This window comes from Callospermophilus lateralis, chromosome 2, assembly GCF_048772815.1.
Source record: "Callospermophilus lateralis isolate mCalLat2 chromosome 2, mCalLat2.hap1, whole genome shotgun sequence".
Lineage (NCBI taxonomy): Eukaryota > Metazoa > Chordata > Mammalia > Rodentia > Sciuridae > Callospermophilus > Callospermophilus lateralis.
Window position 1 is genome coordinate 198,711,175 of NC_135306.1, and position 13,330 is coordinate 198,724,504.

The 13,330-nt window shown below is 36.2% G+C and overlaps 1 protein-coding gene across 1 annotated transcript; it reads right to left on the reverse strand.

Moving 5' to 3' along the window:
- Positions 1-1,568: 1,568 nt before the first annotated feature.
- On the reverse strand, positions 1,569-2,513 carry LOC143391856 (olfactory receptor 5B12). The gene has a single exon (XM_076844609.2). It carries the CDS (start codon positions 2,511-2,513, stop codon positions 1,569-1,571), a length of 945 nt encoding a protein of 314 aa, XP_076700724.2.
- Positions 2,514-13,330: the final 10,817 nt, after the last annotated feature.

Here is a 13,330-nt window from a genome sequence, read left to right on the forward strand (position 1 = left end):
TGAAACCTGACCCCTTGCCTCATTTGAATAGCTTCCCTCAATAAAAGAGAGCTCTAGCTCTCTCTCTTTCTGCGGACCCTTAAGGTCAGAGGAGCCATCACAGTGACCCCAAAGAAAAAGATATTTGTGTCTTTTGTGTGGTTATTTTGAGCAGCCCAGTTAGCCCAGTTTAACTGGAGTGACCCCTGAACCTTTTAGTCACAAGAACAGAAACCCAGCAGAATGATATTAACCAAATTGTACTTTTTATATCATGTGTATGTCTGAATATGTAGCAACAAATTCCACAACGATGTACAATTAAAATGCACCAAAATATGGAAAAGCCCAATTATAGTTTCTGTCTTTATTTCACTTGACTCTTTTCACTCATTAAATAACCTTATTCTTGGGCATATATCGAAGATTTGCAATTATATACTATTGCAATTTCCCAAAGATGTAAATATCATTTGAAGCAAATAACAATCTGATGAAAAAATCTAAAAGAAAATTTCTGGAGAAATTTTAAATTCCATAGAAGGCTTTGAAAATCTATATGTCATAAAAATCACATGCATGTTCAAAGCTTCCAAGACATTCCAAGAAAAAGGCCTGGGGTTTAATGTTGGGTTTTTGGACCCATTTTGAAGCTAGGCTCAACAGGAAATGAAGATCATGAACTTGAACGTCTGGATCATTGAGAACATGTTCCAATATGTATAGAGAAGAATGAGAGAATCAATGGCATAAAGCATTTAAGAAAGCATACACAGTTGTTACCGAATCTCTGTATTAGTCAGCTTTTCAACACTGTGACCAAAATACCTGACATAAAAATTAAAGGACAAAAGATTGATTTTGGCTCACAGTTTCAGAATCTTCAATCCATGGTCAGCCAGCTCCATTGCTTTGGACCTGGGATGAGATAGAACATTATGACAGAAGAGAGTGGCAGAGGAGGGCTGCTCAGCTCCTAATAACCAGAAACCAGAGAGAGGAAGAGAGAGGCACTAAAGGCAAGATATTCCCCAGAGTACATCCCCAGGGACACCCCCTTTTACTTCGTACACTTTGAACACCTCCCAATAATTCTTTCAGATTATGACTCCTTAAATTGATTGATCTATTGATGAGGTCAGAACCCTCATGATCTACTCATTTCCAAATAGCCCCCTCTGAACATTGCCACCCTAGAGACAAAGTCTTCAATGCATAAAACTTTGAAGGACATTCCAGGTCCAATCCATACTATCCACTAAGCCAGCTGAGTAGACTTCAGTGGGCATAACAAAGGAAGACAGAATTAACATAAGTGATCCAGAAAAACTGCTAAAGTAATTGGTGACTTTTAACATAAGTAATCCAGAATCATCCCTTTCTTCCAGCGAAGGAAGACATGATTTTCAGAATATGCTACACTTTACTATCTAAAATGCTGTTTTGTTTTGTTTTTAAAAGTGAATCACATAAAAAACACAGGTTTAAAAAATAGTCCATATAAACTATCACAGAGGAAGTCCAGTATTGGACTTAGACATAGAATAATCTGAGATACATAGAGCTATGTTATTATGCATCCCATATAATTAAAAAATAAATCCTATAGAAGATTTTGCCTTGCCCACAGCCTTCTTGAAGGCACTCTTGACCTCTTTGTTCCTCAGGCTGTAGACCAGTGGGTTGAGCATAGGGATGACTATGGAGTAGAACACAGACGCCATTTTGTCAGTGCCCATGGAGTGACTGGAGTTGGGCTGTAAGTACATGAAGATGCCTGACCCGTAGAAGATGGTGACTGCAGTGAGGTGGGAACCACAGGTGGAAAAGGCCTTCTGGCGTCCTTCAGATGAGCGCATCCTCAGGATGGTGACAAATATAAACAGGTAGGAGACTGAGATGACCAGGATGGAAAAGAGGTCATTGAAACCCACCACAAAGAAAATAACCATCTCACTGACATAGGTGTCCGAACATGAGAGATCCAGGAGAGGAGGGCCATCACAGAAAAAGTGATCCACCACATTGGCCCTGCAGAAAGAGAGTCTGAAAATGTTCCCAGTGTGGATGCAGGCATTCAGAAAACCACAGATGTAGGAGCCCACGGTCAGACGAGTACAGGCAGCTGTGGTCATGGTGGTGGTGTAGCGCAGGGGTCTACACACGGCTGCATAGCGGTCATAAGCCATGGCGGCCAACAGGAAGCTTTCTGTAATGATAAAGCCAACAAAGAAGAAGAACTGGGTGAGACAAGCATTGTAGGACATGGTTTTGTCTCTTGTGAGGAGACCCACCATGACCTTGGGAGTGACAGCTGAAGAATACCCAAAGTCCACCAGGGACAGGTTACTGAGGAAAAAGTACATGGGAGTGTGGAGATGGGAGTCCAGCAGGATCAACGCAGTCATTCCCAGGTTCCCAACCAGGGTGCTGAGGTAGATAAGGAGGAAGAGGATGAAGAGTGGGATCTGCAGTTCTGGGTCATCTGTTAGCCCCGCCAGGATGAACTCAGTCACTTCTGTACTGTTCTCCATTGGGCCTCATGAGGCTGCCCTGTAGTGTGAGAAAGGAGAGTCAGAATGACAAAGGAAAGCAGGACTGTGCTGAGCTCCCTCACCAGGTCCCCAGTTTTGCAACACCTGGTTCCCAGGTCTGAAGCCTGCCCTGACAACAGAAGGCAGCTGTCCATTAGCAGCTGCTCACAGTGTCCTCCGTGAAAGCATTTTGCGGGTAATCCATTATCATTTTCAAGCTTCATGAATGATTGAACTAAGATACCAAAAAGAAAATACTTTGATAAAATCATCAGATTTCTAACTGGAGCACGTCCTAGTTACCAAAAAAATACCATATACTGGATCGAGTATAAGCTATAAAAATTTATTTTTCCCTGTCCTGAATTCTGGGAAGTTTAAGACTAAGAGTCTGGCAGACTCATGTCTGCTGGGGACCTGTTTCCTATTTAGAGATGGTACTTTCTTACAGGTGTCTCACTTAGTGGAAGCAGCCCACAATCTCTCTGGGGTCTCCTCTATAAATGCACTAGGCCTATCCATGAGGACTCTCCTCTCATGGCTTAACCACCTCTCTTATCCTCCATCCATTTGGAGCTTAAAATTTCTACACTTGGGGGCTGGGATTGTGGCTCAGCGGTAGAGCGCTTGTCTAGCATGTGTGAGGCCCTGGGTTCGATTCTCAGCACCACATAAAAATAAATAAACAAAATTAAGGTATTGTGTCCAGCTACTTCTAAAAAATAAATATTTTTTAAAAATTCAACACATGAATGGGGTTGGTGGAGAAACAGAAACAACCAGACCATAGCATTTAGTAAAATTAATGTGAAACTGAATTAATTTTACTTCTACTGACTTTTTGTTGTTTTCATTATGTCAAGAAAAATGCAATATGATAGTGGGAGACTCTTAAATATAGTATGTCCTTAGTCTAAAATGATCTCATGGTACAAGATGCTATGCATATTCCAACACAGAGAAGACAGTAGAAATTCTTGTACAAGGATTAAAGACACTTAGAAAATAAACATTTTTTTTTACTTTTATTATATTAGTATAACTTTTAGGTTCTGCATCAGTTCTCCCTGATTTAGAAGTGACTTATTCAGAGTAGAGTGATTAAGGTACTATTTTTTTTTTTTTTTTTTTTTTTTTTTTTGGTACCAGGGATTGAACCCAGAGACATTTAACCACTGAGCCACATCCCAGGCCTTTTTACATTTTATTTAAGGGCAGGGTCTCTCTGAGTTTCTTAGGTCCCGTTGGGATTACAGGTGTGTGCCACTATGCCCGGCAAGGTACCCTCTTAATTCCTTAGATAAGTACTCATTTGAATCAATACTCCCAATAAATATTCTCAAATTTGGGGGCAGGAGAGTACTAAGAATATTTTCAAAATTTTTTACCAAATTTCTTCTCTACATATAAAATCTTATATTTTAATTCAACATCTTTGTGGAGGACAATAACATCAAGCTTGTTTTAGTTTACTGAAAATTAAACAAGAGCTACAAAGATTCTCTGAGGCACCTGTTGATCTTTGTATTATCTTTTGTTCCACACACAGGAAACTTTCTTATGGATTTAAATGTCATATAGTTAGTTCTCAGGACAAACTCAAAATTTAAATCTTCCTGACAAAACACTCTCTTCTCTGTATCCAAATCTCATGTATTTTTCAAAGAAGAACAAGTTTCAGAGCTTTCCTGAGATCCTCTTCAAACCTTCCCCTTTGTACACCACTATGCTAGTATCATTAATAGAATGTATTATTTTTTACTCTAAAATTTAATTTTACCTTAATTTCTTATTTTCCATGTACAGAAGCCATAATCAATTATGACGTTAGCTATTACAGATATAATTTATTGATCATTTACTACATTTCCACAACCAAACCAAACACTGTGACACTTTACCCCAGTTACTCCTCACAAGTCAAGTGAAATATTATTCCCAATTCACAGATATGAAAACTGAAGCTTCTGGATGCTTAGATACATTCTGAAGACTGTAGAAAGTAGAAGAGGTGAGATGATGTGGGAAGTCCTGTCAGACTTTTGAGTCCAAGTCCGAGTTCTTTATCAGGAGAATACCATGTCAAATAAATATTTATCAGAAATATTATTTCAAACTTTTAAATAATATTTATCAGAAGTATCATTTTAAACTCATATAATTATTTCTCAGTGCAAACTAAAAAAGTGAATCTTCCTTTACTCACTTGCTCAGAACTACATGATGATACCTGACCTCATTTACACTTTATCCATTAATCAGTCCATGAAATAGTTAATAAATTGTGTCACCAATACCTAGATAAGTCTTAAGTGGCATACTTAGAACTTGAAGTCAGGTCCTCTCTTTCTTATAAATAGTTTTGTCTTGTGTAAATGTATAACTCTCTTTTTCAGTGTATTCTATAACTGATTTCTAAACCTGACTTATTCCTCACTTATAAATCTTTGCTCCTTCTATCTTTAAAATAAGAGTATAACCTTACAGATTTCAATAATATTTCTTATTGATACCTTATTTGATCTGCTCAACAACCCTGAAATCCACCAAGATAACTGTTATCATATTCACTGAAAAAGAAAACTGAAATAAATATACATGCTCTAATAAAAACTCATTAGTGTTGCCGGGTACAGTAGTGCATGTCTGAAATACCAGAGGCTCAGGAGGCTGAAGCAGGAGGATTGAGAGTTCAAAGCCAGCCTCAGCAACAGCGAGGCACTAAGCAACTCAGTGAGACCCTGTCTCTAAATAAAATACAAAATAGGGCTGGGGATGTGGCTCAATGGCCGAGCACCCCTAAGTTCAATCCCTGGTAGCCAAAAGAAAAAAAAAATATTAGTGTTTGTATATACAGCTTTTAGATGTATGAAACATTTTAAAAATTCACAATATTCAAGCCAAAGCTCTGAATGAGCCAAAGGAGAGAGGTCTGCTTTTATGCATTTTCCCTGGTTATTTCAGCCCCTGCAGCTCTGTGCAGACAGCTGATACGACTTAGAGGCTTACCTTCCTCCCTGAGCAACACAACCACGCAAGTCCAGCACGGTTGTATACGATCAGGTCTCAAGGCAGAAATTCAGTCCTTAAAAGAAGGAAAACATCTTTATTTGGAAAGTCTTTAGGGTATGAACTAAAAAGTTTTAAATTTTCTAGAAGTAGGGAGAAATTGAAAAAAGAAAGAAAAGGATGATTTTGGCCTTGGAATCAGCCAGCGTAAGTTGGAGTCCAGAATCTGCTGCTTTTTCTTCTTGGATAGTCACTTAGCTCATTTTAACTTTCATGTCTTAATTTATAAAAAGCCCCAGTAACGGCGGCCTCCAGCCTCAGTCTGAAGACTATCACCATGATAAGGAAATGAGAGAATCTATATAAGAATGCCTTTTACTTGGTAAGAAATGACAATTATGATATCAATCAATACGATTGTTATTGGTATTTTTCCCCTCGACATTGTTGTAGGCTGTTAATAATATATCAATGGGGGGAAGGTCATTGTTGCTATCAGATGCTTAATAACAATTTGGTAAATAAATGAATGGCCAAATTGACTCTGATTCTTGGGCTTCTCCTTTTATATGAAGAGAAATGGAGTTAGGTCAGTATTTGAAAGGTTGAAGAATGAGAACCTTGAGGTAATTATGTAGTTATTGAGCTCTCAGGGAACTAATACCCTGTGAAGTTTACAAGGTACTCTATCTCACCTAACTAGGAATCAGGGACTACAGTGTCTACAGGGATTTAGCTCTGCTTCTTTGGAAGATCTTGGGTATATTTACATTACTTGAAGTAACTTTCTTTGAAAATGAACAGATCAAGCCACAGCATGACCTCTAGGAATGCAATTTGACTTAAATATTAGGAGATAGGTATATAGACTCTGACACTGCATAAGACAAGTGAATTTCAAGAACTGGCCCTTCCTTTAATTCACCTTAAATGATTGAACCACTAAAAAGAAATGTCAATTTGTTCATCTCAATGGGTTTCGGCCATAAGGACAAAATTGAGGAACGCAGACCCATACAAAATAAATAAATAAATGCTTTTACTCAGGGTGTTTACATCCCAATAGAAAAGATGCTAGACAAATAAAACACATCAATGGATATGGAATATATATAAAATAAGCATATAGCTACACAGAGGAGAATGAGAGAGAAAAGAAGAAATCTTCTTTATACTGATTGGTCTGAAGAGTTTCTCAGGAAAGTTATTCCAGCAAAGTCTAATAATGACCCAAAGTATGACATGGGAAAGATCACCCCAAACAAAATGAAAAGTGTGGACTGAAGGACCTGAGTTTCAAGAAGTTCAGCATACTGCAGTATGGTGTCCCCTCCAAAACTCATGTTGAAATTCAATAGCCTGTGTAACAGGGGTGAGAGGCGAGAACTTTCAGAAGTAATTAGGTCATGAGGGCTCCACTCTGGTGAAGGGATGAATGTCATTTTGATTACAAAATGGGGTTTTAAAGGTGGCCTCCCCTTGCTCTTTGGTCTGGCATGCACGGTGTCTCAGCGCAGGGTCCCTTCTACCATGTTGACACAGCAGGAAGAATCTCATCAGATGTAGCCCTTCCATCTCAGACTTTCCAGTCTCCAGAACTATAAGAAATAATTCTTTTTCTTTATAAATCACCCAATCTGAGCCGTTCTGTCATCGCAGCAGGAAACATAGATAAAGACACAGCAGAATCGAAAAGAAGCCTTTCACTGACAGTTTTCAGTTAAGATTCTCCCCAAACAAACTGAAAGAGAAATGGTGCAACATCAACAAGATGGCAGAGTATGAGATACAAATCTTCTTCCCCCAACAAAACAACAAGTAAACAATTACCTATGAAAGGCAATAGCCTTAGGAGGACTCAGAGGACCATTAAAGAACCAGGAGCAAGACACAGGAGAGCCAAAACAATGGGGAATAACCATATAGAAAAGGACCACTGGGAATATGGGAATAACTGAAATGTCTGGAGATGGCTGGGAACAGAGCTGAAGAGTAGAAGCTGATCAATATCAGCCATGTAATGGGTGTCACAGTGGTCCCCAGGAATCTGCTATGATGAGAGCACTATCCTTTGTCACCACGGTAGCCAACATTCATCCCTACCACAGTACCCCCAGAGAAGGAGACAGTGCTTCACCACCTCACACCCCACCCACAAAGAAGGAACCACGATTGTACTCTTCTATGACTGGCACTATTGATACAGCTTTGACTGTTGAGAATCTCCGCAATCTTCACCAACACCAACCTAAGCTGATACAGCTACTCAAAGACTACGCCATTACACCCTCATAAGAGTCAAAACTGCCACCCCCTCCTAGTCAGTGCTCTACAGTCCCCAAAAGAGAGGGCCTTTCCTCACCATAACCAGCCCGTAACATCTAGAAGAGATCATTGATACACCATTTGTACACACATAAAATCAAGTCAACAAAACCATGAAAAACCAAGTAGACACATCACCACCAATAGAACAGGTGGAGTTCCCAGTTTAAAAAAAAAGAAAAACTTCAAAGAAACAGAGATCAAGAATTCAAAATAATTATTTGAGCAGAAACAAATGAATTGGAGATTACAAAAACAAAGAGAAGATCAATTAATATAAGGGTTGGTTTTGTTAAAAGATAAGCAGAACTGACAAAACTTTAGCTAGACTCAAATAAATAAAACAATACAGAAATACAAGAGATAATAAAAGACTGCCATTAACAATTATATACCAACAAACTCAGTAACTTAAAAAAATATATGATTTACTAAAACTGTGTAACTTACATAGACAGATCATATAGAAAATATGGACAGGCAAAACCAAGTAAGGACATTGAATCAGTAATCAAAAACTTGCCAACATAAAAAGGCCTAGCACCAGAGCTTCACTGGTGAATTCCACCAATTACTTTATAGAAAAATTAATGCCAGTTTTTCTCAAATTGAAGAATCAGTTATTTAAAGAAAAATTAATGGCAATTTTTCTTAAATCCTTCCAAAACATTGAAGACAAAGGAACACTTTGAAATTTATTTTCTGAGGTCATCATTACCTCCATGCCAAAACCAGAAAATGACATTATAAGAAAAGAAAATTACAAGTGGATATAAATAAAATGTTAATATAATATAAATAAAATGTTCTCAACAAAATGATAAAAACTGAATTCAGAAGCATATTAAAAGGCTCTTACATGATGATCAAATAAGATTGGACTGCACAGATGTTTCAATATATGAAAAATATTAAAAGTGGCATGTCACAGTAACAGAGTAAAAATCATATTATCATCTCAAAGTAGAAAAGGAATTTGACATTCAGTGTCTTTTTATGATAAAATTAATAAAAGGACACAAAAAATGTATCTCAACATAATAAAAGCTATATGTGACAAGCCCACAGCTAAAATCATTAGAATCAATAAGATAATTCAATAAAGTTATAGAATGAAAAAATCAACATACCAAAATTAGTAGTGTTTATATACATTAAGAAAAACTACCTAAATAAAAAGGTTTTTTTTAAAAAAAAAAATCATAGTTAAAATAGCATGAAACACAATAAAAATACCTGGAAATGTGTTTAAACAAGTAGGTGAAAATGCTGGACACTGACATTGTGTAAGTACCGTCTGTGAATTAATTGCCTGTTGCATTTCTCAGAATGTATCTCCAGCATTAACTGATGTATGGCTATGTGTTACAAAGCTTTAGGTGCCAACACAATATGATGTTAACATGAAAATGTGCATATCAGCCAATCAAACCGAACAAATAGCCCAAATATAGGACCCTTCTCAGACAACCCATAGTTGGCATGGGCACCAAGAACACACAATAAAGGATAGACTCTTTAATTCACAGTGCTGGGAAAACTGGATACACACATGCAACCAGATGAAATTCAATTCTTCTCTTACACCACTCACAAGAAAAAACTCAATCCGACCAAAGATTTAAAGATCTGAAATTTAAAACAAAAATTCTAAAAGGAAACACAGGAGAAATCTCCCTCATATAGATTTCGTGAATGATGGTTTTTTGTTAACTTTTTATTTTATTTTATTTGGATTTTTTAGATATGTATGACAGTGGAGTGTATTTTGACATATCTCACATATTATGCATATTACACATACATTAGACCTATTACACATAAAGCATAACTTACTCTAATTAGGATCCCAGTCTTGTGGTTGTACATGATGTGGAGCTTCACTGGTGGTGTATTCATAGGAAAATTATGTCCAATTCATTCTACTTTCTTTCCTATTCCCATCCCCCCTCGATGATGTTTTTGCTATGACACCGAAAACTAAAGTCAAAACAACTGCAACTGTGTCGAACTAAAAGTATCTACCTGGCAAACAAAACAATCAACAAAATGAAAAGACCACCTATGGAACGGGAGAAAATATTTGCAAGCCATATATCTGGTAATGGGTTCATATCAAAAACTTACAAGAAATTCATACAACTGAATTGCAAAAAATAAATAAATAAACCAGTTTAAAACTGGGCATAGGACTTAAATAGACATCTTTCCAAAGAAGACATACAGAAGGCCAACCAGCATGTGAAAAATGTTCAAAATCACTAATCATCAGGGAAATGCAAATTAAAACCACAATGAAATATCTTACAACTGTTTGAATGGCTAAACAAAAATTCAAAACACAGAAAGTACTGGTCAGGATATGAAGCAAAGAGAACCCTTTAACACTATTGGTGGGAATGTAAATTGGTACAATCATTATCGAAAACGATAAGGAGGTTCTTTAAAAAATTAAGACTAGAACTATCATAAGCTCCAGCAATTCCACTTCTGGATATAAATCCAAAGGAAATCACTATTTCAAGAAGATATCTCTACTCCCATGTTCATTGAGCACTACACCCAACAGCCAAGATACAGAAGCAATTGAGTGTCCGTCAACACATGGATAAAGAAAATGCAGTATATATGAACAATAGAATGACCAACATTTTATCATGTATGTACACAACATGATTGACATACAGAAAAGTAATAAATTTCAAAAGATCTATAGTTAATGATAATATATTATATTCTTGAAAACTGACAAGGGAGTAGATATTGAGTGCTCTAATCACAAAAACTACTATGTGAGGTCATACATTTGTTAATTAGATTTAACAATTCCACAATGCATAGATATTTCAAAACATAATGTTATACACAAGAAAAACATACAATATTATCTGTCAATTTAAAAATATAAATAGAAGGAATACCAATCTTATAAAAAGTATTTCAGTAATTAAAAATGAATGGATATATTTTATCAACATTTATGTGGTCAACATTCCTTGAAAACAAGACCCACCAAGAATATTACCAAAAAAAGGAGAAACATAGGCCAATATCTTTTATGAAACTAGATATTAAAATCCTAAATAAAATATTAATAAAATTCCATCAATATATAAAAATAATACTAATGTAGAATTTGGACTATTTTCATAAGTGGTCTTACTGAACTGACATTAGAAAATCAACTAATAGAATTCACTACACTAATAGAATAAAGAGAAAATTGTGATCACTTCAATACCCAGAGACAAAAATCGCTGATAAAACTCAACTCCAGGACTGGGGTTGTGGCTCAGTGGCAGAGTGCTTGCCTTGCCTGTGCAAGACCCTGGGTTCGATCCTCAGCACGACAGAAAAATAAATAAATAAAATAAAGGTATTGTGTCCAACTACAACTAAAAAATAAATATTAAAAAAAACTCAACTTCATTTTTAGATTTTTTTTATTATTGTTGTTTTGCTTTCTTTGGTTTTGCAGTACTGGGGATTGAACCCAGGAGGCTCTACCACTGAGCTGTATTCTAGCCCTCTTCATTTTTTTTTTTTTTTCTTTTTGAGACAGGATTTCACTAAGTTGCTAAGGCTGCCCTCAAACTTGTGATCCTCCTGCCTCATATTCCTGAAAAGCTGGGATTTACAGGCATGTGCCACAATGCCTGGCTTCGATTTGTGATTTTTTTTAAAAAAAAATTAAACAGGAAATGAAAGGGGAACATCTTAAATCTGATAATGTTTAATCTATAAAACCCTGTCACAAATACCCAAGAGGCAAAAATGTTTAAATCACTCTCTTTAACAGTTGAGGTGGTTATATATTTTCACCTTGACCCAGAAGAAATTGAAAATCCACCATCATCCAGTACTCTTCTTTCTTTATTGACCTCAATAGGTGTCTTTCACTTTCTCACTAATAACCTTTATTTTTTGTGTGTGCTTAAACTTCTTTCTCCTGTAAAAGTTCCATAAGAGCAGGAAAGCAGGAATATACTACATTGCTCCTGTTTAAGGGTGCAGAAACTACCCGGCATCCTTAAGCAGCAATAGGCATACATTAAGAACTCAGTGAAAATTGTTGAATTACTTGAATTCTCTTGATATATCCTGGTGGTGAAAATTGAGGGTCTTCTTGTGGGAATCCTCATAGACCTGAAAGAAATTGTGTGTGCAGTGTCCTAAATAAAGTTCTCAAGGGGCTATTTCAAATATAGCCATCCCAAGACTGACACCTGTCAATCATAAATTGGCACTTGGTCTTCTATTTCATCTTTTCAAACTTTCCATTCATTTATTGATCGCCCGTTGTTCTTTGGCTAGAGATCTTCCTTTTATCTGGCTGGAGCCATCTCTTCTAATTAAAACTAAATAAAAAATAAATTTCCTTAAGTATTACTCTCACTAGATGGAGCAGGTTATATTTAAGTTTTGGGTTTTGTGTTGTTTTTTGTTTTCGTTTTTCTATATCTGAAGCATGCTTCAGGCAGACCTACCTTAAAAACAGCAAAGCATTTTTGTTAACAACTAGGCTTTCCCCAACATGTGTCTTAAGCTATATGATGACCCTAAGATCTCAATGACTTTCCCAGAACCTCTTTCAAACCCAGGGCTCCATTTTTCTCTACTTGTCAAAATGATCTTTTTCGACTTCATAAATTGAGATGTTAGAAAGATTTATAACATACATATATTATGAATAAATGTTTTAAACTAATAAATGAATAGCTTATTGCTTTATGGCCTCTACTTAACAAAAACTTGTTCTTAAATACCTCCATGTCTTTTCTTAACATAAACTAAATTCATCACAAAATGTCTGCGAGATTAAAACAAGTTCCTAAGATATAAAGTTAAACAGCAAGGATCTGCTTTCTCTCTCTTTTCAAAAAAACAAGGCTGAAAATTACAGAGAACTGAGAAGGAAATTGACAGAGTCCAGAATGTAATATAAAAGTTCTACCAAATCCCTGAGAGAAAGCTGGACATGGTAGCTCACAGCAAATTGGGAGGCTGAGGCAGGAGGATTACAAGTTCAAAGTCAGCCTCAGCAATTTATCAAACAAGGAACAAAGGGAGGGAAGTACTGAGGGAAAAAGGGGAAGGAACAACCCCTAGAAAAATCCTAGCTACTTTTATTTAAAAATAAAATTGCAAACTAATCTTAAAATTCATAAAGACATTCAAGGAATCCAAAATCACCAAAACAATCTTGAAAAACAAAGAATTGGAGAACTTAAACTTCCTAATTTTAAAATTTACTCTGATGAGAAGTCACTTTACTAAAGTCAAAGAGACAAGATAATAACCAGTTGAGGATTTGTAATATTGGAGACCTCATTCATTTCTGAGTATAACTCCTATGTATATGGCAAAAAGAATTAAAATACTTGCCCATAACACAAACTTATACACAAATGTGTATAGAAACATCATAGCCAAAAGTGCAAAAAAACCAAATGTCCATCAATTGATGAAAGTATACCCAAATT

Bases quoted from the DNA above. Each gene is read 5' to 3' on its own strand.
- LOC143391856 (XM_076844609.2), bottom strand. From the start codon at position 2,513: ATGGAGAACAGTACAGAAGTGACTGAGTTCATCCTGGCGGGGCTAACA.